At 42.7% G+C, this 25971-nt stretch overlaps 1 protein-coding gene across 1 annotated transcript; it reads left to right on the forward strand.

Moving 5' to 3' along the window:
* The first annotated feature begins 324 nt into the window (after nt 1-324).
* On the forward strand, nt 325-9155 carry LOC146055806 (thioredoxin domain-containing protein 11-like). The gene is made up of 2 exons (XM_083168317.1): nt 325-635; nt 8023-9155. The coding sequence occupies exons 1-2, from the start codon at nt 487-489 to the stop codon at nt 8615-8617; spliced, it is 744 nt and encodes a 247-aa protein (XP_083024443.1). The 5' UTR covers nt 325-486; the 3' UTR covers nt 8618-9155.
* Nucleotides 9156-25971: the final 16816 nt, after the last annotated feature.

Below are 25971 nucleotides of genomic sequence, written 5' to 3' on the forward strand. Positions count from 1 at the left end.
TTAAAAATACCGATGGTCATTCATTGCATATGTTAACACTATCCATGACCAGTTGCACAATTGACATCGATGGCAACCATCGATGGCCATCCCTAAAAAATTTGTCAGGGAGAGAGTTTGGGGCTTGCCTAGTCACTATGAAAGTTTTGGGAATGCCCCCCAAAATGATAAAAAACAGGTGGTCGTGGCAATAGACCATGCCCCTTTACCGATGCCCCGCCCATTTCCCATTTAGCCCCTCCTCTTTTCACGACCAATTTTAACATGCAATGTTGGGAGCTATGCACTGTGATCAGGGGGGGGGGGGGGGGGGCTAGTCTAACCTGCCCCGGGGCCAGCCCTCCACCAATAGCCGCGACACTGGGGACAGCTCTACCTCTCTCTCCTATTTGGCAGCGCCCGCCCACCACAACCCCTCGGTAGCACTGCAGTATCAGTGGGGGTACCTGCTACCTCTGCCTCCTCTCCGTCACCGTGCTGGGCAATATGCTGGCAGTCTATGGCTGTATAATCTTCATGAAGGGGGAAAGATGGGACAACTTCACACAGCCGCCTCCAGCGCAGCTCTCAGCCCAACCGTCCTCGCTCGCGCATCTCTCAGCCCAACCGTCCACTCGTTGTCACGTGACAAAAAGGTGAGTGATGACGTCAAGCAACAGCCGCGAGGGACGCGCCTCCCCTAGCGCTTAGGTGCGGGGCTTACTGACGTGGGTGTGGTGCGCGGGCCGAGCACAGTGTGAGTGTACTTGAACAAGTGATGAGTAGCAGCAGCGGAGTAGCTTGCACCCCCCAGTAACACTAGAACAGCTGCTTCCACCTGCCCAGCAGCAAAGGACAGCCCCTGCTACCCACCCCCAGCGGTAGCACAGCAGATGGCCATCGACCATCGATGATTATAAACCATCGATGGTTTATGGCCGATGTCGAATAGTTTTGCCATCGATGTGGGAGAACCAGATGGTTTCCCACCATCGATGTCAAGCTTAAAACAAATAGTTTCGTTTTTGCTTTTTCCCCAAGGTGTCGGGACACGGAGCATAGCTCCACCCCCGGCACCCGCGAAGCACCGCCACCGCATTTTTATTGGCTTACAGGCCAATCAATCAAAGAAAATGTATGACCATCGATATATAAAAACATCGATGGTCGTCCGTGAATATTTATACACTATCGATGGAGGGTGTAAAGACCCAGTCTGCGCAGTGATATCCGCCGTGATCGCGGAAGCACATAGTCCGGCCAATCCCCTATCACCTATCCCCTATCACCTATCCCCTATCACCTATCCCCTATCACCTATCCCCTATCACCTATCCTCTATCGGTACTTGTGAGTTATCCGGGCGTCCGATTTTTAAATCGGGTCGGATCGGGACATCGCATCGCATCGCATGCGACCATCGGATGCGATGCGATGCGATGACCCGATTTTTCCATAGGAATCAATGTTAAAATGGACTGAGTCCATTTTAACATGGAATTCAATGGGAAAAAGGGGTCCTTTTCATACCCCTACTATCCAAGTGGGCATGGAGTTGGATATAAACCTGTGGCGAGCGTAGCGAGCCACCGTGCCCGAAGCGTGGCGAGCGTAGCGAGCCCCGCGAGGGGACACGGAATACCGTCCCCTCGCGAGGCTCGCTTCGCTCGCCACGCTTCGGGCTCGGTGGCTCGCTACGCTCGCCACAGGTTTATATCCAACTCCATGCCCACTTGGATAGTAGGGGTATGAAAAGGACCCCTTTTTCCCATTGAATTCCATGTTAAAATGGACTCAGTCCATTTTAACATTGATTCCTATGGAAAAATCGGGTCATCGCATCCGATGGGTCGCATGCGATGCGATGCGATATCGTATCGCATCGCATCTGATTGTATGCCTTAACTTAAGGCATACAATCAAAAAATCGGACGCCCGGATAACTCACATACTCTATCACCTATCCTCTATCACCTATCCCCTATCACCTATCCCCTATCCCCTATCACCTATCCCCTATCACCTATCCCCTATCACCTATCCTCTATCACCTATCCCCTATCCTCTATCCCCTATCACCTATCCCCTATCACCTATCCTCTATCACCTATCCCCTATCCCTCTATCCCCTATCACCTATCCCCTATCACCTATCCCCTATCCTCTATCCATTATCCCCTATCCCCTATCATCTATCCCCTATCCTCTATCACCTATCCCCTATCACCTATCTCCTATCCCCTATCACCTACCCCTATCACCTATCCCCTATCATCTATCACCTATCCTCTATCACCTATCACCTATCCCCTATCCTCTATCCCCTATCTCCTATCCCCTATCACCTATCCCCTATCCTCTATCACCTATCCTCTATCCCCTATCACCTATCACCTATCCTCTATCCCCTATCACCTATCCCCTATCCTCTATCACCTATCCCCAATCACCTATCCTCTATCCCCTATCCCCTATCCTCTATCCCCTATCACCTATCCTCTATCCCCTATCACCTATCCCCTATCCTCTATCCCCTACACCTATCTCCTATCCCCTATCATCTATCACCTATCCCCTATCACCTATCCCCTATCATCTATCACCTATCCCCTATCCTCTATCACCTATCACCTATCCCCTATCACCTATCCCCTATCCCCTATCCTCTATCCCCTATCACCTATCCCCTATCCTCTATCACCTATCCCCTATCACCTATCCTCTATCACCTATCCCCTATCACCTATCCCCTATCATCTATCACCTATCCCCTATCACCTATCCTCTATCCCCTATCACCTATCCCCTATCACCTATCCCCTATCACCTATCCCCTATCATCTATCCCCTATCACCTATCCCCTATCACCTATCCCCTATCCTCTATCACCTATCCCTTATCTCCTATCCCCTATCCTCTATCACCTATCTCCTATCCCCTATCATCTATCACCTATCCCCTATCACCTATCACCTATCCCCTATCCTCTATCACCTATCCCTTATCTCCTATCCCCTATCCTCTATCACCTATCTCCTATCCCCTATCATCTATCACCTATCCCCTATCATCTATCACCTATCCCCTATCACCTATCCTTTATCACCTATCCCCTATCACCTATCCCCTATCACCTATCCCCTATCATCTATCACCTATCCTCTATCACCTATCCTCTATCCCCTATCATCTATCACCTATCCCCTATCACCTATCCCCTATCCTCTATCACCTATCTCCTATCCCCTTTCATCTATCCCCTATCCTCTATCCCCTATCACCTTTCCCCTATCCCCTATCCTCCATCACCTATCCCCTATCACCTATCTCCTATCCCCTATCACCTATCCCCTATCATCTATCCCCTATCACCTATCCCCTATCACCTATCACCTAGCACCTATCCCCTATCACCTATCCCCTATCATCTATCACCTATCCCCTATCATCTATCACCTATCGCCTATCACCTATGCTTTATCACCTATCCCCTATCCTCTATCACCTATCCCCTATCACCTATCCCCTATCACCTATCACCTATCCCCTATCATCTATCCCCTATCATCTATCCCCTATCACCTATCCCCTATCACCTATCCCCTATCACTTATCCCCTATCACCTATCCCCTATCCTCTATCACCTATCCCCTATCACCTATCCCCTATCATCTATCACCTATCCCCTATCCTCTATCCCCTATCCCCTATCACCTATCACCTATCTCCTATCCCCTATCATCTATCCCCTATCACCTATCCCCTATCACCTATCCCCTATCCCCTATCATCTATCACCTATCCCCTATCATCTATCACCTATCCCCTATCACCTATCCCCTATCACCTATGCTTTATCACCTATCCCCTATCACCTATCCTCTATCACCTATCCCCTATCACCTATCCTCTATCACCTATCACCTATCCCCTATCATCTATCACCTATCCCCTATCATCTATCACCTATCCCCTATCACCTATCCCCTATCCTCTATCCCCTATCACCTATCCCCTATCACCTATCCCCTATCCTCTATCACCTATCACCTATCCCCTATCATCTATCCCCTATCTCCTATCCCCTATCATCTATCACCTATCCCCTATCATCTATCACCTATCCCCTATCACCTATCCTTTATCACCTATCCCCTATCACCTATCCCCTATCACCTATCCCCTATCATCTATCACCTATCCTCTATCACCTATCCTCTATCCCCTATCATCTATCACCTATCCCCTATCCCCTATCCTCTATCACCTATCTCCTATCCCCTTTCATCTATCCCCTATCCTCTATCCCCTATCACCTTTCCCCTATCCCCTATCCTCCATCACCTATCCCCTATCACCTATCTCCTATCCCCTATCACCTATCCCCTATCATCTATCCCCTATCACCTATCCCCTATCACCTATCCTCTATCACCTAGCACCTATCCCCTATCACCTATCCCCTATCATCTATCACCTATCCCCTATCATCTATCACCTATCGCCTATCACCTATGCTTTATCACCTATCCCCTATCCTCTATCACCTATCCCCTATCACCTATCCCCTATCACCTATCCCCTATCACCTATCCCCTATCATCTATCCCCTATCATCTATCCCCTATCACCTATCCCCTATCACCTATCCCCTATCACTTATCCCCTATCACCTATCCCCTATCCTCTATCACCTATCCCCTATCCCCTATCACCTATCCCCTATCATCTATCACCTATCCCCTATCACCTATCCTCTATCCCCTATCCCCTATCATCTATCACCTATCACCTATCTCCTATCCCCTATCATCTATCCCCTATCACCTATCCCCTATCACCTATCCCCTATCCCCTATCATCTATCACCTATCCCCTATCATCTATCACCTATCCCCTATCACCTATCCCCTATCACCTATGCTTTATCACCTATCACCTATCCCCTATCACCTATCCTCTATCACCTATCCCCTATCACCTATCCTCTATCACCTATCACCTATCCCCTATCATCTATCACCTATCACCTATCCCCTATCATCTATCACCTATCCCCTATCACCTATCCCCTATCCTCTATCCCCTATCACCTATCCCCTATCACCTATCCCCTATCCTCTATCCCCTATCACCTATCACCTATCCCCTATCCTCTATCCCCTATCCTCTATCACCTATCCTCTATCACCTATCCCCTATCCTCTATCCCCTATCCTCTATCACCTATCCTCTATCACCTATCCTCTATCACCTATCCCCTATCACCTATCACCTATCCTCTATCACCTATCCCCTATCATCTATCACCTATCCCCTATCACCTATCCCCTATCACCTATCCTCTATCACCTATCCCCTATCACCTATCCCCTATCACCTATCCCCTATCCTCTATCACCTATCCCCTATCACCTATCCTCTATCACCTATCCCCTATCCTCTATCCCCTATCCTCTATCCCCTATCCTCTATCACCTATCCCCTATCCTCTATCACCTATCCCTTATCTCCTATCCCCTATCCTCTATCACCTATCTCCTATCCCCTATCATCTATCCCCTATCACCTATCCCCTATCTCCTATCCCCTATCCCCTATCACCTATCCCCTATCGTCTATCACCTATCCTCTATCACCTATCCTCTATCCCCTATCACCTATCCTCTATCACCTATCTCCTATCCCCTATCATCTATCCCCTATCCTCTATCCCCTATCACCTTTCCCCTATCCCCTATCCTCTATCACCTATCCCCCTATAAACTGTTCCGTGAGTGACTTGCTGCCCAGGGCTTGTACCACCCACTCTTCAATAAATTTTTCTGGAGTATTTCTTTCTACTCCTTCTTCAAAACCAATAAAGCGTAAATTATTACGCCTAAGCCGCACCTCAATGTCAACCATTTTGCGCTGCATGTCCTGCATTTGGCCTGTCATTTTTTTGACCTGGCTCTGAAGTGGCGCTACTGTATCTTCTACAGCCGATACTCTACTCTCCACTTCAGCCACTCGGTCTCTGATCTTGCGTACGTCATCTCTCAACAGCATTAGATCACTTTGTATTTTATTGGTTTGCTCCACCATACGGGTCTCACTAGAGTTAATGGCCTCTAGCAGTTGTTGTAAAGTGACTTCTTGAGATTGTGGATTTTTATTCTCCTTCACTGGAGTGGTGTGCGGTGTGCTGGCCTGGGAGCTGTTGCTAGTCTGATGCCTGGCAAATTTTTCTAAACGTGCAGCAGCTGTGTTTTGGCTGGATTTCCCCATTATTATTGGTGTGTGATAACTTTCTTTTGAGAATTCTGGTTATACTGCAGATATTCTAACCAGTTTTATTCCCTATTATCCAATAGGGGCCAGGACCTTTCACAGCCAACCTTCAATGCTTAGTCCTCAATATATTGGTGCTGGTATTTATTGATTGGTGCAAGAAAGTGCAATTCAAGTACCTTTATCACCGTTGGCAGATTGATTTCTCCTGGATTACAGCATACAGCAGCATACAGCCTAGGTTCCAGCAGACTCTGTAGGCCAGCGAGCATCCGTTCGCCTCACAAACTGCGCTGCCCAAAATGCTTTGCACTGTCTTGGGGCTACCAGGGAACAATGAGCACCGCAGGAACTGGAGCCTGGGGTGCAAAAACAGCTTGCTCCGCCGCCACCACACCTCGTTCCCCCTTTCTCTGCGGCGGGTGTCTCAGGCTGCCGTGTTACTGTGCTGTGCACGCCGCCCACGGGTCCGCTCTCTCACAGCGCGTCACTCTCTGGCGCCGGGAAACTTGGGGATGTCGCCGCCGATGATGCGGATCCTATCTCTCCGTGCAGCAGCGCCTCTCTCTCCTCGCTGCATCAAAACGCCCTCTCGCCAGTCTCCACCGCAGGCACACTGCACCGCCGGAGCAGGGGGCCGACGCACCGCACACCTCCACCGGGGGTCACCACGACCACAGGCTCCCACTGGTAACAGTCTTATTTTTCCTTTATTCCAACATGTGGATGTGCGTAGGAGAGGGCTCCTTAGTTCATGGCACAGGGAGATTCAAGCACACGCTCTCACTCGTGCCCTGCCGTGGCCACGCCTCCCCCTGGCCTGAAAGTTTTGCCACTATAATTGTGTATTATTGTGTACACTCTTTGTTCTATATGTTGGATACAATCCCCAGTATCGCATTCTGATTTCACCAGCAACGTTTTCCTTGTTTTACTTTCATTTTTTTTCAGCGCTTACCCTGGTGGAATGTGCACTACAGTAACTTAAAAGATATGCTGCTGTAAAAAATATAAATAACTGAATTCCTTACAGGATGCTTTCAACAGACAAACATCAATCTCAAAGTGTACTTGTGCCTCCAATATAGCAGGCAGTAAGAGTTAATGGGCAGTATTCAATGCGGCCGGTGAGGGGGTTAAACGGCAGGGCTCACCGAAAACAATGACCCTTGTCGTTTAACCCCAGTGCCGGCCAATGTCAGATGGCCGCGAGGATTCCCCCAAACAGCGAGGTTCGTGGCTAAAGCAGGGACGCCGCTGCATTTAGCCACGAGCCTCGCTGTTTGGCGGCCGCACATGCCGTTTCCGGCCACACACGCAGTTGCCTGCCAAGTTTATTTCTACTTTCGATCGTGGGGCTGCGCTTCGAGATCGGATCCAGCTTAAACACTGTTCGATTTTGATTTGATTTTGGGATGCTGCACCCTGCAAATAGATATTGCAATACTCTAAGATGCCTTGTCAATTGACTTGGGGGCTTTCCAAATTTTTGCATACATATGTAACCAAGATCTCTGAATTACATTATCATGTAGATTTAAATATTGTTACTGATATCATTGAGTGTGCTGGGGGAAACAAAATGTGCTTCTTTCTTGCTTATTCTAATGTTCATATGACTGCGATTGCATGCATTTCCTTTCCTGATGCTGTTTCTGTCTATTGAACGAACAAGGTTTTGGAAGTCTGCTGGGATAGTTCGCAGATGACATATATAAGTACAAGTACTCTAATGCCAACCCTCCACTTATTACTTATGTGTTTGCAGGAAAGACCACAGTGTAGTGTATCCTGAAGATCAGCAAATCACTGTTCCAAACCTTCTGAAGTTTATCCTAAAATATGCCACCCTGCCTTCTGCTGCAGCTGATCCTCCTGCCTCCTGCCCAATGCACTATCTGCAATACAAAGAAGATCAAGTCACTTATCTGGAGCGAGAAATCCAAAGACTGAGGGCTGAAATTACAGTATTACACAATGCCCAGGATCAGCTGGCAGAACGGATTTCGAAAGTGAGGAAAGATACACAAGACCTTAAAGTCCAAAAACGGACCCTAGAACAACACAACAGAGCCTTGGAGGATCACACGGAACAGTTACAAGCTCTGTGTGAGCAAAAAACTAGGGAGGTGGGCACGATGGCGGACAAGATGAAGGAGCTGGTAGCGGCTTCTGAAAGTCTTCTGGCAGAAAATGCACTACTTAAGTTTCTTATGGTAGCACTGGAAGCCAAACACAAAACTAATGCAGAGACAGAAAGGTTTGATAACCACGAGGATGGAATCCGGCCAAGCACTGATGTTTCTGAAGGACAATCTGATAGCTCCAGCACAGAGTATAATAAAGAAAATAAAACAGACTGATATTTTTTTTTTTAGCAGAAATATTTCAAAAATTATTTATACAGATTTTCAAACTGTAAATTAAGGTCTTTATTTCCTTGGGGTTCAGGAATTAAAACTTCTATTTTTGTAACAGCCTAGTTTCTAAGAACAAGTTCTATTCCAGATTTTTTGTCTGCGTTTGTTCTGGCAGAAGTTTGATGACTTCTCTGAAATTAATTAAATCCATGTTGCCTGAGGTTTAATTCTTGTTTTTTTTTTATTGTACATTTTGAAAATAGTTAGACAAATTGTCTGAATAATCTGCAATAATCTGCATTTTTTTAAATTCAGTTCTTAAATAACCCCAACAGATCATGTTTTCTGCATTTCTATAATAATGATGCACAGGTAATCTATTTTGCTTTGTCAGTAATTATCCCCCGGTTCCCACAGGCTGAAATCCTGAAAGCAGGACATGAGATAAGGTATTAAAGACTAGAGTTGAAATCTCAAATATATCTCAACAAACTGTAATATCCACTTCTTATGCAATTTAATAAATAAATGCACAAAAGTCCATTAAGTCCCAGAAAAATGTCATTAATACCATTGTGCGCTAAACTATGGTGCTTATTCAGTACAAATTTGGTCTCAAAATGGGCAAAACCATGTGCACTGCAGGTGGGGCAGATGTAAGATATGCATAGAGAGTTAAATTTGGGTGGGGTGTGTTGAAACTGAAATCTAAATTGCAGTGTAAAAATAATGCAGCCAGTATTTACCCTGCACAGAAACAAACTAACTCTACCAAATCTAAATCTCTGCACATGTTACATCTTGCCCCCCCCCCCCCCCCCATATCATATGCAGAGAGATTTAGATTTGGGTGAGTTATTTTGTTTATGTGCAGGGAAAATACTGGCTGCATTATTTTTACACTGCAATATAGATCTCACTTTGAAGTACCCAACTCTAACTCTTTCTGCACAAGTTACATCTGCCCCAACTGCAGTACGCATGGTTTTGTCCATTTGAGAAGGAATTTGCCTTTGCGAGTGAACCAGAATAGTGTCCATATTATCAACAGGAGAGGGCCCAAAGCATATTCTTGCACCTGGACTTACCGCTCGTGTTCCACCACTGAGTGTAATACAGTGCAGCGCAGCTGGGGCAGTTGTAACATGTGCGCATTAGATTTCAGTGGGGTGTGTCCAAACCAAAATTTTTATTACAATGAAAAAATAATGCTAACATTTGTGGGCTACATCCAAAAGCAGACAGTGCTTACCCTTCACAGTAAAAATATAATTGCATTTGCTCTCCTTGCATGGCATCATGGTTTGTTCCAGACACTTTTTTCCCCTATTTCCCCAGAAACATTTGAAACAGGCCTAGAGAATTTACATGTGTAACCCAGGTCTGGTTCCAATGTATTTTATTGTAGTGTTGTGATGGAGTCACTTCCTGACTACTAGGGCTACATTTAGATATCTGAGAAGCCCCCATTCCTGTCACCTACTTAAAACATGGTTAAAGCATACAGAGAAAGGAATTTTCTGGGTACTTGTGTAGTTTCACGGCGGCAGGCTACTCTACGTTTTCAGCGTAGGCTAAGCTACATGGTCAGCGTAGCCCAACTGCTGCCTAGCGTAGTCAGCCTAGGGACAACGCGGCAGCACTGCGTAGTCAGCTTAGTGTCCCCGTCAGGCAGCTAGTCACTGTACTGTCCCCGGGAGCTGCAGCTCTGTCCCTGGCAAGCCTTGTGGGCGCCTCTCACACAGCCCTATTAACTACCATATCCCCTGCGCTGGCGGAGAGGTGCTCCATCTGTCTGAGATGCAGGGAGGCGGACAGGGTTAGGGGTTCGGTAGCGCGTGCGTCTTCTGCACAAAAGAGGGGTGCAGTGTGCAAGTGCATCTCATGCACAATAAAGAATGCCTCCATTTCAAACCCCCACTATCCACGCCAGGCTGAAGCTTGGCGAGGGGACGCGGTACGCGTCCTACCGTCCTTTTCATACCCCCACTATCCACGTTGGCATGGAGTTGTCTTTATAAAGTGTGGCGAGCGCAGCGAGGGGAAGCGGGTTACTTAACGTGTATTCCGCATCCGCTCGCCACGCTTCGGGCTCGGTGGCTTGCTGCGCTCTCCACACTTTACACCAATGTGGATAGTGGGGCTATGAGAAGGTCGGGAAGACGTGTACCGCGTCCCCACGCGGGGCTCGCTAAGCTCGCCACGCTTCTGACTGGCGTGGATAGTGGGGGTGTTTCAGGAACACATTCACACCTGTCATGTCAGGCAGGTTAAAATGGTCAATGGTTCCCCACAATGTAAAAAGCCCTGACTGACTACGCTAACTACGTAAGCTCCGGCTAGCCGCAAACCTGATGCTGATACTGACAGGGACACCTGACTGACTACGCTAACTATGTTAGCTCCGGCTAGCTGCGAACGGGTGGGAACACTACGCCGATACTGACAGGGACGCTGACTACGCTGGCCGCAGGAACACTACGCTGATTCTGACAGGGACGCTACGCTAACTACTTAACTGCCGCCGTGAAACTACACAAGTATGATTTCCTGTTATCTGGTGTTCTCCAGTGTTCCCTCTAAGCTGTGCGCACGTGCGCGCGCACACAACTCGACGAGCGTGCGCACAGACATTACAACTGAGCGCACAAAGCAGCAGTGGTCCCTTTTTGCAGTTGTGGACTCAATTAATGTGTGTTTCACCCATTAACTACATTGTGTGCTGTGTTTTGAATGTTTAAATGTTTAATATCATTTTGAAGTAAAGTAACACAAATGCTGAACGTCATTTTCCAGTTATATATAAGTGACGCACAAAAATTTAAATTTCCTTCCAAAGTCGCACAGCCAAAATCTTTTGCCGCACACAGCCCTCGTAAAATTAAAGGGAACATTGGTGTTCTCCACCGACCCCAGTGGCTCATAGATGGACTGGATATTAGAGCAATTGATCTACTTGCAGATTGTACATACAAAGGACGACTGCGATCCAGAATACTAGGGACACAAGTGTTTGTGAAATGGAAAACCGTTCTAAAGTTTTACAGATATCCTGCTTGTGCAGAGATAGTATAATCAATCTGACTGTCATACTCCTTCTGTCTGGAATAAAACCCCACTCACCTGCCCGTCTTGTTGTTTTAATGAAAGTATGATCCTTGCATAGAAGTCTACACTTTAGAATGCAAGAATGAAAGGTAAGATCTGAATACATTTATAGAAGGTGTCAATATTATGGAGGTTAGGGATCCACCTGATAAAGGTCCACCTTGCTGTGGTAGGTGCGCTTACATTTTTGGATAAACATAGGAAGAAACCTTATTACTCTGTGTTAAATTGTAGAGTTTATTATAACTGTTCTGATTTATTAGTATTCTCTTTTTTTTGCGTAGCACATCCTCGCAAGCTCCTGCGACCAGCTGATTACCTCTGCGGCTCCCCCGGCAGAGGTTCCTTCTCATCAGCGACTATCTCCGGTCGTTGATGAAAAGGAGAAACTGAGCAATATATTGCTCAGCCATATATTGCTAGCAATATATGGCTGAGCCATATATCTCCCCCGTGTGTACGCACCTTTAGCAATATATTGCTAGCAATATCTCTCCCCCCATGTGTACGTACCTTAAGAAACCATATTATGACTCCATTTTAAATTGTAGAGTTTATTGTAATTGTTCTGATTTACAAGTATTCTAAAGTGCTTAAAGTTTGCAATACTTTTTTTCTACAAGGTATTAATTTATCTGTGGAACCATCTGCATTGCCGGAGGTATGTTACCACACCATTTAAATACTGTATAAAAAAAATCATACATTCTCAGCACTCAAATAATTGCATTGCAAATATATTTAATTTAAATACAGGAAATTGTGATTCCAAAATACAGCAATAAATTGTTATGCCATTCTGGTTAGACTCTGCACCGACTCAGAAAAACAAGAGATCTCCTCTGTCACTAGGCTTTATTCAAAGAGCCATACCCTATTTTCCCATATGTAAGCTAGTTCTTGTCAGTTCCTTCCCCCGGTGGGGGTGGGGGTCAGTTAGTCACCTGCAAGTTGTTAGACAGTCATTAGGTCGACATGCATTTAGGTCGACATGAGTCTAGGTCAACATGCAGGAAGGTAGACATGACTTTAGGTCGATAGGGTCATTAGGTCAACATGGGTAAGGTCGACATTGAAAACTCAACATGTTGGTTTTTTTTTTTTTTTACTGGAATGTCAACACAGTCAACACTAATACGCACCACCGTGTCCCCTCGCATGGCTTGCTGCACTCGCCATGCTTTGGACACACTATTTTATTCTCCCACCACACTCTAATGGATGTTAGGACATGAAATGCTGCCTGTCGGCACATGTGTCGACATAGAGACCGAAACATAGCACTGCGTCCCCTGGCATGGCTCGCCATGCTTCAGGCACACTATGTTATTCTCCCACCACGCCCAAGTGGATAGTAGGGCATGAAATATCGCCTGCCGGCACATTTTTGCTCAAAAAACAGTGAAAAAACCCATGTTGACCTAATGACCCTGTCGACCTTACCAATGTCGACCTTATGACCATGTCTACCTTAAGTCATGTCGACCTAATGCTTGTCTACCATCATGCTGGTGACCCAATGACCGTATCCCCCCGGCGGGATGTAATAAAAATCTGAGTTCGGCAGACGTGCCGGTCGAACTCCAGTGGTTTTTAAAAGGGGCAAATATTTACAAGGCATGTGTTTGCCTTGCCAGTCTGTGCTGGCTTGGTCAGACTACAAGGGAGCTGCACTGTGGGCAAGGGTCTTGGGAGCAGCCTATATGGCGCCCTCTGAAATTTTGTGTTGCCTGGAGCTTATGCTCTACCTGAACCATCCTCTATGAAGTCCCAAATTTAGTCCATTTGACTGATGGTTTTAGAGTGTAAAACCATTTTAATTTGCTCCCGGAGAGGGCTTATATGTGATAATCTCCCTACTTGTTTATGGAGGTTTGTTCTATGATTCAAAAATGTAAACTGATGGGCTTGAAGGTATGAAAATCTTTGAAATGTTGTGGTACATTGTGATCCTCTTATCCGATTCTGATGTTTCTTAGATGCTGGTAGAGTTTGTTTTTAAATGGTCTAATTGCTCTGCCTACATTATTTCATCTAAGGAGATATCAATCCTTTTGTCTCACATGATGCATCCATAACCACACACAATGCTTACAAAAAGCAAACAGGAAGTAATTCTATTGATTTCATTTGATGCTTCTATTGAGTGAGGTCCAGCTTCAGCATATGCCGTAGTTGTTGAAACCACCTGTTATTTATATTATAGTGAGTGTGGTTTGATTGATTTACTTAGATGTAATGTGATCTCTTACCATAAAAAAAAAATCTTTTTTTTTATTTGTACACAATGGCCCTTATTTAGTTCTGACTGCAGTTCAAATTTGTTCTCAAAATGGGCAAAACCATGTGCACTGCAGGTGGGGCAGATGTAACATGTATAGCGAGAGTTAGATTTGGGTGATTTATTTTGTTCCTGTGCCGGGTAAATACTGGCTGCATTATTTTTACACTGCAATATAGATTTCAGTTTCAACACACCCCCACTCAAATCTAATTCTCTCTGCACATGTTACATCTGCCCCACCTGCAGTGCACATGGTTTTGCCCATTTTGAGAACAAATTTGTAATGCGATCAGATCTGAATAAGGGCTAATATCCTCTCTTTAGTCTGGGATTTGGGTTAGATCTTTGTTCTGTAATAAAATGTTCTATTGTTTCATTAGTATATTTTTATAAAACCCTGTACTGATTGGAGGAATAATAAGAAAGTAGTTTCCGGAAAAGGAAGGACACAGCCCAGCCCAGTATTATGCAGTAGTATTGGCCACAGCCGACAAGGTAATATAAATCAGTAATACTTGGGATGGACAGGACCAAGTCCAACCATGTACATAGATGATGCAAACTACTATGTACTTAACAATGGACTTAAGCAAAAACCTATAAAGGGTTAATGTATCAAACAATCAACAATGAAACATGTACATCAGCACCCCACAAGTCTTAATTTTGAAAGGGCAAATATGGCCACAAGAAATAAAGAGAAAAGGGGGGGAAATATTAAAACTGATTGCGTCCACACAAACTACGATATGGTTCTGGGTTTAACACACCTGCAGCCACTCAGAGGCAAGTAATTGTCATGATCTAAGGAGGATGGTCAGGGTACTGAGATATGCCACTCCCCCAAAGGCTTTGACCCTGTGTATTTGAAGCATGCATGCAACATATGTAGAGCCATCCTACCGCATTAGAATATAAGAAATGTTTAATAGGTTGAAAGTAACAATGGTTAGGGATTTGTAGCAATCTAATTGAGAAATAGGTGGAGATTGCCGGTGATATTAGAGTCCCTATCAGCCCTGGTAACCAGGAGAATCACAGCTTTCACGTGGAAGAAATGGAGCGCTAGTAGTGTATCCTTAGGCCAAAGAGGAGAATTACAGGGCTTCAGGAGACAGTCGTTCCAATGTATAAGGAGATCCATATCATTCAGGAAAGGAAGGAGTTTTGTCATGGATATGTCTATCAGAGAGAGGTTTGAGCATCCCCTGTAGTATGGAGGAGGGAGATCATGAGGAAGTAGGGTCAGCTTACCCAGAGGCAGCAGCAAGGGGACTGGTACTGAGGACTCCAGACTGCAGACAGAACTACGGAAAACACAAGGACTCTGTGGAAAATTTATGGGGCTCCCTGCAGGATTGTGTTGGAGTTTGAGCTTTCAGATGGTGGCTCAACCATATTTAAAAAGGTACTGGACACAGTACCTAAGGAGACCACTACAGAGGCTGACCTCATGGAGCTGCTGGCCAGGTAGTTAAAGGCCGACTCCATGGATTTTGATTCTTTTTCCCTAGGAAGATGGGGAAAGTTCATCCAGGCGATAACAGAGAAGTTTGGGAGATGGAGATGCCTATGGAGTGGTACAGCAGCAGCTTTGCCAAATAAAGTAGGGTCCAACTGCTACTCTCCTGCACAACAGAAGATGGTTAGACACACAGTTCAGATGAGGAGAACTAGAAGTGTTTGCCCCCCCCCCCTCCATTGCAGGCATCTAAGCCATGCCCTTCATGATCTTTAAATGTCAAAAGTTGCTGCCTTTCTGTTTCTACTGTATCTGAAAAGGGCAGTTTGCAAAGGTTTGGATCTAGGCATTAATCTTCAATTTTGGAATAATTCCTATAATCTTTTTGAATTAATCTGATGGTATATCTGGTATATTGCATAACAGACCACGGTGGTGGCCACTGGTGGACATGTTGAAGTGAATTATACCTACTGTACTTTTTATGAAATGTTTTTGTATATATACAGTCGGGTCCACAAATATTGGAACATCGACACAATTCTCATATTTTGGGCTCTATACACCACCACAATGGATTTGAAATGAACCTAACAAGATGTGCGTTAACTACAGACTTTCGCGTAGACCTCACCAGACGCTGGATATCATCCCTGGTGATGCTCTGCCAGGCCTCTACTGCAAATGCATTTTAAAAAACACATACTAGACATACAACATATTACTGGAAACTTTGTCCTTGAGGCTAATGTTCATGAGGCTTAATATGGGCTTGGATTTAGATGTCATAATGTAACAGTTCCTTTATATAAGGCATTTTGTAATCCTTTATAGTTACCAGTCCTGTGTGATTATTGGACTCCAGCAGATGAAATGATTGAGTATGATCCCCTCAGGCAATGCTTTCTCTTGTGGGTGAAAAACTCCTTTACCAGTGATGTAACTGGACACAGTCTCTTGTTTCTGCCAATGATAGAGAGTCCTGGCACTGCTGGTGCCTTCCAGGAACTGATAGTAAGTTCAAAAATGCGTTTCTCCGCCTCAGATACTGATCGGCGGCTTCCTCAGTTTGAGCTACCACAGATACACAACTCATATTTAAGGCATGCCGGTTTGCGCGTCTCGCGCCCCTGCACTTCCGGGTTTAGCATCCAAGCCTCGTTTTCAGTTCCCTTGTATTTATAGAGGGCGGCGGCCATTTTGTTTCCTGTATTCCAAGCCTCATTCCTTGGAATACAGTATATAAAGGAACTGTTACATTATGACATCTAAATCCAAGCCCATATTAAGCCTCATGAACATTAGCCTCAAGGACAAAGTTTCCAGTAGTATATGTTATATGTTGAATGTCTAGTATGTGTTTTTTAAAATGAATTATTATTGTAATTGGGAAGTGCACTTCTCTTTTTTTATGTATCAGTAGATTGTAATAAATATATTGAATTACACCTGATTGAATATATATTCATTGATACCGACAAGACTGCGCTTCTTAAAGCGACAGCGACCCATATTGGGCCAAAGTTTCTTTTTATATTTTTTTGTTTTGTATAAGAGGCTACACATCCTCTTTTTTAAAAGCAGCAGCAGTCTTGCCCGGTGTAAAAGCCATATTTGAGATTTCTAGTGAAATACTCCAGCGCTCCTAAGTGTCCCTAGGGTCACCTTTTTCTGTTTCTCTACTGCAAATGTCTTCAGATCCTGCTTGTTCTTGGGGCATTTTCCCTGCAGTTTTGTCTTCATCAAGTGAAATGCATGCTCAATCGGATTCAGGTCAGGTGATTGACTTGGCCACTGCATAGCATTCCACTTAATTGCCTTAAAAAAACTCTTTGGTTTCTTTTGCAGTATGCTTCGAGTCATTGTCCATCTGCACTGTGAAGTGCCGTCCAATCAGTTCTAAAGCATTTGACTGCATATGTAGATAATATTGCCCAAAACACTTTCATCCAATTCATCCTGCTGCTTTTATTGTGGTGATAGTGTCATGGCGTGGGCATGTATGGCTGCCAATGGAACTGGTTCCCTTGTATCTTTTTTATTGATAATGTGACTTCACTAATGAGGTGGTATGTTTTGGATCATGAGCAGTTCCTTTTCTTCTCCATGCTGTTCTCTTCCTATCACTCTGGTACAAGCTGATCTTCTCCATGCTGTTCTGTTCCCATCACTCTGGTACAAGTTGACCTTTGTCTCATCTGTCCATAGGATGTTGTTCCAGACCTGCAAAGGCCTTTTTAGATGTTGTTTGGCAAACGCTAATCTGGTCTTCCTGTTTTTGAGGCTCACCAATGGTTTACATCTTGTGGTGAACCCTCTATATTCACTCTTGTAAAGTCTTCTCTTGATTGTTGACTTTGACACCTATACACCTACCTCCTGGAGAGTGTTTTTGGTCTGGCCAACTGTTTTGAAGGGTTTTTTCTTCACCTGGGAAGTAATTCTTCTGTCATCCACCACAGTTGTTTTCCGTGGTCTTCTGGAACTTTTTGTGTTGCTGAGCTCTCCAGGGGTTTCTTTCTTTTTAAGAATGTTCCAAACAGTTGATGTGGCCACATTGAGAGTTGACAGCAACAGATCCCAAATGCAAATGTCACACCTGGAATCAACTCCAGACCTTTTACCTGCCTAATTGATGATGGACTAACGAGGGAATAGCCCACACCTGTCCTTTAAATTGCTTTTGAGCCAATTGCCCCATTACTTTTGGTCCCTTAAAAAGTGGGGGGCACAGGTAGAAACCGTTGTACTTCTAATTTGGATGTAAATACTCTCAAATTAAAGCTGAACGTCTGCAGTTAAAGCACATCTTGTTTGTTTCATTTCAAATACATTGTGGTGGTGTATAGAGCACAAAATATGAGAATTGTGTTGATGTCAATCAAACCTTTGTATATTTTGGAAAAAAATCTCTATGCGTTCTACTTTCTGAAGGGATGTCTCTACACACTCCATATGAAAGATATGGAAAAGTTTCGCCCTAAACAGTGGAATGGTTGGAGGATCCATTGATGTAGGACACATTTGCGGGCCACTGCCAAGATTATAAGCATCATTTTTTTACTATCGGGTAATATTGGTGTGTTGGGGGAGAATACGCCCATCAAGGCCCCCTCTGCCGTTAGGGGAAGGCTGTTTAATAGGTAAGTCACAGAAAATCCCTGCACCTGTATTGTTATTAAGTTCAATAACATTTGGGTGTAAAAGTGTTTCTCATAAAAGATCCCATAAAGCAACTGAGCTAAAATAAGAATGACTTCTAAATCCAATGTGAAGATAGCTATGCTACTAGATAAACGATCACCCCAAATTGATCACCAATAAATAAATAAAAACAATAGGTTGGATCCGCTTTCAAAGAATAAACCAATGATCTGCAGTACTGCATATAGCATATTCATTGATTAGAACAAAATTTGTCTAAAGATGTGAAGAGAGGGTTAATATGTGGAAGCTATTTTGGCAAGACTTGCATACAGATGTGATTGGCAAGAGCGTAAATGCTGAATAAAGAAGTTGATTATGGAGCCCGAAACCTTTTTGTGAACGATGTAAGAAAGTTCTTTCAGATCCTGAGTATAGCTGGCAATGATAACTGAACTACATCAGAGAAGATTATCAAACAGTATATTTGGCTAATAAATATATTCTTGCTGCTGGGGAATACTGTAGGACAGCGTTGTCTGTGCCATATGCAAAGGCAGCGGGTTGCTCTAGCTAATGGGGGTAATTCAGGCTGGTTTGCAGAAGCAAACTCCTTCTTTAATGGACAAAACCATGTGCACTGCAGGTGGGGCAGATGTAACATGTGCAGAGAGAGTTTCATTTTGCTGGGGTGTATTCAAACTGAAATCTAAATTGCATTGTAAGACTAAAGCAGCCAGTATTTAATCTGCACAGAAACAAAATAACTCACCCAAATGTACTTTCTGCGCATGTTACATCTGCCCCACCTGCAGTGCACATGTGTTTGTCTATGAAAGAAGGAGTTTGCTTTTGTAAAACAACCAGAATAACCCCCAATGTGTATTGTTCATGTTGGGATGTCATAGTTAAGATGTCCTGCTTGTGGGCTTCTCACTGGGGCTTCTATTTATAGTCCCAAACCTCAGTGTGTTTATTGAACTGTATACCTGATCAGTTTCTCTAATAAACAGTTTAGTTACAAAAAAAGTTTGGATAGATTTGTCCATTTAAATTATTATTTTTTTTATAGTGTATTTGTTTTACTTATGCAGAATAAAGATTCACACAGGGAAAAACAGACAAAGAACTAAAGGTGCCCACACACGCACCGATCCCGGCGATGCTATGCGATGGGGTGCGCGCTCCCGCGGCACCTCATCGCACAGTACAAAAAGTATGTGCTGCACATACTTTTTGTACTAGCTTTTTATAGCATAGCATCGCATCGCATGCACAAGGCATACGATGCGATGCTATGTGTGCTAGTTAAGCCCACAATGCACGCCGGGATCGGTGTGTGTGTGGGCACCTTTAGTATTGTACCGATAAACATAACCAGCAGTGACAAGAAACAAAAAAATTAAATACAGTATTTTCAGAGATATGGTACACAAAAAAAAATCAACATTATGAGTATATTAAAAACAAAACAATGAAAAAATGAGCAACAATAATACAAAGATTACCTAGCAGAGTCCATGGATGGGGAGAAGTGGAAATTAAATCAAGGGGACCATATAGTATGAAATGCGGAAACAGAATAATTCTGTAGACAAGTAATGTGTTCCATCGTAGTGATATCGCTATTTGAAGCACTAAGAAATCCCTTCAATTAATCAGGTCACCTCTCAGATACCTTTTACCAATGCATTGGTGAGAACACAATGAGGAGAGACACCACCATCCAGTTATGTCTTCAAAGCATTCTGGACTTTATTTGTGAACAACTTGCATATTTATATGCAGCCATAGTTGGCCGCCCACACATATCCTGCCCAACACAGGGCTTACAGACTACAAAATATCCCCCCCGTACATATGATAAAACATAAGAGTACGTGCAATGTCTAGCGTCCCTAATCTAATCTTATAGTTTCATACAGCTCTGGTTTCCTATCTGCACGTCTGTTGAGCTACAATCTCTTAGCACATCTATCTTTGTGGTCTCTGGCTGTCTAGTCTGACTCTGAGATGAGCGCAGATAGCTGACATGTGGTTTTTCTGAAAAACCAGAGTGCAGGTACTTTCTCTTTGCAGTTACAAGCTAATATGTTAAGAATTAGTTTCCTTATATTGAAACATTATTGATTATTATAACAAAATACAATGGCTAAGCTTCTTTAAAGTTATCATTTCCCCACGTCTTTATAATAATCAAACACTACAGAATTATCTGGCATTACAATTTCTCTGCCCAACAAGTCTAAGCAATAACAGTCTACTCTAATGGCATAAAAAAGAAAACATGGCTTTGTTTCCACAAGTAGGATGCTACACCCTATCAAGTGAGTTGGTCCTTGGCTGTGTCCAGTTGGCGGACTGTTGGCGCATCTCCATTAAGGTAGACTGCTGTTGGACCTTTTTTACCAGACTCTTCTGCAATGATTTATATTTAGAGGATTCACAAGCTTTCTTTATCCGTTTTTGACAAACTGAAAAACAGTAAAGCAGTATCTTAAAACACAGATATAGTACAATTGCAATTCCAACAGCTTTTAAAAGAAAACATCGGTACTTATGTAATATCTGGGCTCCCGTTTTTCTTATGAGACTGTGTCCCCTCGCGGGGCTCGCTACGCTCGCCACGCTTCGGGCACGGTGGCTCGCTGCGCTCGCCACACTATATAAAATCAACTCCATGCGTATTTGGATAGTAGGGGTATGAAAAAATGGGGTGCATTTAACATGGGAGCCCAGATAATACATAAGTACCAAAACATCAGTAAATTACTTTGTCTGGCTCGGGTAAATTATACATTTTTCCTATCCAAACTTAACTTTGAGTAATGAGATGCAGTCCGAAATAATTGTTGTAATATTTCATTGCTTTTTAGCTTTTAGATCATGTCCATCATATTTAAAAATGTCATTGTAAAGTCCAGTAACATTGTCCATAAATTGTGCAAACTCAATAGTCTCTTGTTGATTGTCCAAATAACCACCATTTCCATATATATGTACAGATATTTTCCAAGGTGGTATCCATATGATTTTTACTGGAGAATCGATAAATGGAATATATTTCCTAATAACCGGATTAATGTCTCTTTTTAGATGTTGATTGACCTGTGAAAAGACTTCATTCAACTCATCATGGGTTATTGTATAAGATTTTGGTATATATTCTCTTTATTCCCAAATAGCAAAATCTTCAAACTTTATTGGTAATCTTTTCGAACCATATTTTCAACCAATATTATAAATTTTGGTTTTAGCATAAAGAAAAAGAACATCAAACTTCTAGAACTATGGTGAAAACCATTATTCCTAACTTATAACTTTAAACTCTGGAACAGTCATATGTAGTGTAAACTCAAATACTTTATCATTTCAATCTAAGGTGCATACGATAAACCGAAAACCTTTAAAAAATATTTGCACATGGTTCAGCAGAACATACTGTATGGCGTATGCATTGTAAAAATATTGTTGCAATATCCTACATAAACTTTTATCTTGTATGGCATTTCCTGGTAGTGGAAGTGTGTACATTCCTCTGTTTACCTAAAATCTAGTTTCATCTCACTTATAATTTTGCTGAAACAAAATAATGATATCTTATATAAATCACAATCCTTTTTTTCCACAAATTTCCAAAAGTAACTATTTAGTATTTCCTTATATGAAACATGTGGTGACATTGGCATGTTATTACTCATCAATGGTGTGTTAATGCATACTCAACAATCAGTTGCATTTGTTACCTGTTCATACAGTGAATGATACCGTCAACTTAGATATTCTTTCGAATAATATACCATGTTATCCATACATCAGATTATATCTTTCTCCTTTGGTGGAAGTACAATAATCACAAATTAATCTTTCAAAGGGTGTTGTACCCTGTTCCTTATAAATATCCTTAAATGTTCTTGTTGACCTGCTTAGAAGGGACAAAGGAATTGGACTTAGTGAAATAACCCCTATCCATACTAATGGACAGGTACTGTACTCAGACCATGAACCTCGACTGGGCCCCTCTCCAAAGTAGATAATTATAAATACTGCAATCCCCATTGGTACCTTTTGGCGGAAATTGTGAACATTAAAACTTGTGGTCGTACTTTGGAGAAGAGGATCGTTTCCCATCTGTAAGGGGTGTACTTCCTTATATTTCCTGTATCTATTGCTTTGGCACCATTGGAGGGGACACTCACATCTTCGATACTTTCAAATACTGCAATGTCCATGATTACTCCACTCACGCAACTTGAATATTGTCCTTAACATTGTCCCGTAAGTATACAGTCAGTTATAAACAATGCTTTCCATCTTGATTGAAGAACTCTATTAAAGTCTCTGTGTATGCACACAGCTTAGCCTTTGGTGATTTTAAAACTTGAACATCTCACCGTTTTGCAATGTGACCTGCGAATCCAGGTAAATGTCCTTCTCAGCATCTTTCATAGCTGTATCTGTTGTCAGCAATACTTTCTTAAGGACTGTCCCATCAATCTGCAAGGGAACCTTAATGCAAGAAAGTTCTCACCATAACATGGTCTCCAGTCTGTGTATCTGCAAGGGAACCTGAATGCAAGAAACTTCTCACCATAACATGGTCTCCAGGCTGTGTATCGTGCTCTGGACCAAATGAAGAAGACGTTGGATCTCCTGTTGAACTCGACGAAGGTCTTGTAACTGCTTAAATAAGTGGATAACATATTGAACAGTCAAATTATGATGCAATTTCAAAGTCAGTCTTTGGATCAGTACCGTATCGTATCTGGTCTGCCATCTGAATTTATGTGGAGAGAGGTTAAGCAGAGGCCCAGGTGTGGTATAAATACTATGAAGCACTAGTGCAGTGCTTCTGGTCATGCCACTCCTTTCTCCCTTGTAAGATACCGTCCTAACCACCTTTGGATATAAAGACATATGTATTTTTGATTCCATTCCCATCATTTCACACATTATTTGAAAAACTTTCCCTATAATACTGTATTTGTTCCTTGGTCATTTTCTATGACACTTGATAAACCATATCTACATACCAATTCTTGCAAAATCCTTTTCTGGCAGTAAACTGCTCAATTTCAGACACTTCAGGCCATACCTCTTAACATATAAGCACTTTCATATACGTACATAAACCTTCTTTTCTGTAACTGAATAAAATCAATAATATCGATTTGTAACCTCTACAAATGTGACAAATGCTTTATCTTAATTTATTTCATAAACACCCTTGTCTCTTAATTATTTCTTAAACAAATAATACTACTTTGCCATTTGGCTTTATTCATTTTTATAACTCTCGGTAATTATTTTGATGTTACTCTTTTATTTTCTGACTTTATCCAAATACACTGTTATGACATCTAATAAATGTCAGGTTTTTTTTTTTTTTTTTGTAGAGTTGCTACTCCTTTTGATACTTTTTCAGTAAATCAATCTTCATTTAATAACAAAACAACAATTATTGTTATATGTGTCATGACATGGGAGGGACCTCCCTGGCAATAATGTCAACCAACCAATCATTCGTTACCCCTAGAAACAAGATCAATTTGTCTAATATGATCTTGGCATTTAATAACTGCAAACCTCCTATGTTTTATCAATGTTATTACAGTTTGTGAATGTGCATTAGGTGTACCTGAAGCTATGCTTCCAATCAACAACAAACTCTGGTACTAATACTAATGTTGACCCAGCAAATTGATTTCTGTATATAAGACATGTTCTAATTAATGTTGCCAATGACCTCATCATGTGTAATTAACTCATTGATCTCTCTTCTTCCCATTCGATATATATATTCATCCCCCATTTGGGAAGAAGAAAACAATGCAGTTGGCCAAATAATGGTTTCTCAATAAACATCTACCTTTACTTAAAACATAACATAACAAAATAGGTGTAACCTTGAATGTTGTTTTCTGCTAGAACCTTGTATAAAACTCTACTTAAATGCATTTTACCCCTGTGGCAGTTTCTTGTAATAGGTAAACTTTGATTGCAGCTTCAATGTTGGGCTTCATGGCAGCTGGAATATTACTGGTATATATCACCTCCAAGCAGATTCACTGGACATGTAGGTGAGGTTAAAAATTCATTAGGTACAGGTGTAACTTCATCATTTACAAGGAGAGAAGTTGGAACAGTCTGACATTATTGCCTCTGTTAAGGGGAAAATCCTTCATTTTCATGTCTGACTGACAATCTGTTATACTATTGTCTAATGGTGAGGTTATTTTGCACCAAATCAGGCTCGGCTGGTGCAGTGTCTCTAATCTGATCACATCTGTATTGCACTCTATATAACAACTGTTTGCCTGAAGCTGTAGTGTAGCGATTAGGAGGAGTGGTGGCTGCCTCAATTGCCCCTCTATCACCTTGTGCTCGTTGGGCACCTATGGCTTGAATAGTATTGAATTCACCTATTCCTATAGAGGCTTTAAGAATCTGTTCTAAGTCAACCCAACATGGGTTTGATTCTCTTTTCAAATTTTGCTGGACTCTTTCTGATATCTGGTAAATCATTTACAATGCGCATAATATCTGAGGGAAACCATGGTATGTACTTTTCCTGTTCAACATACCCAACATCATTAGGTCCTAAATTAGGTGTATGTCTAGGGTTAGGATGGCTATTCACCCTGACAGGCATTATTTGGTATTCATTACCAGGTATGTTAAATCCTGACTTTGGATTACCATTTCTATTGGGACTAGTATTGTAATCCCATAATCTCCTTTGCACCAAGTCAATATTACAAAATCGACCATTTTCACTGCCCTCCGGAACACATTCCCCACAAACAGGGTATTTTTGGATTACATCTTTAAGGCTTAGTGTATCTTCTGGTTTTTCTGAATCACTTAGTGTTTTTAAATAACGTTTTTCAGGTGTCTTTTGTTCTACATTTGTGGGCAGTACTAATTGTGATGACCCCACCGCAACAATTTCAACATTGTCAACAGTATTATGTATTATTGGAACATACAGTGGTGGCATTATATCAGTCATATAATCTTCCTGTTCAGACCTTTTTTCCTACATCAATTTCTTGTGAAACAATTTGCCATGTTTGTACAGTGTCTAAATAACCCTTCTGTAACCAATGACCGTCTGTGACTTGGACTCTTTTCCAAGACTGCTGTGGATCTAATGTCCCTTACTTGGGAAAATTAGTCTTCTTAAAAATGGTATTGATGATTTTAATACCTTTTCCTACCTACCCGTTCTGCAACAACTTCTGTAGGTGAGCGCTCCTGTATCTTAATCCCGTTCCCTCCGATAGAGGTAATTAAGCTCTATGGGTATTGGCCGTATCCAATTGCGGTGAAGCGGGATGTATAGTTGTGCGGGAAGTA

The sequence above is a fragment of the Crinia signifera genome, unplaced genomic scaffold, assembly GCF_055691185.1.
Source record: "Crinia signifera unplaced genomic scaffold, ASM5569118v1 HAP2_SCAFFOLD_606, whole genome shotgun sequence".
Lineage (NCBI taxonomy): Eukaryota > Metazoa > Chordata > Amphibia > Anura > Myobatrachidae > Crinia > Crinia signifera.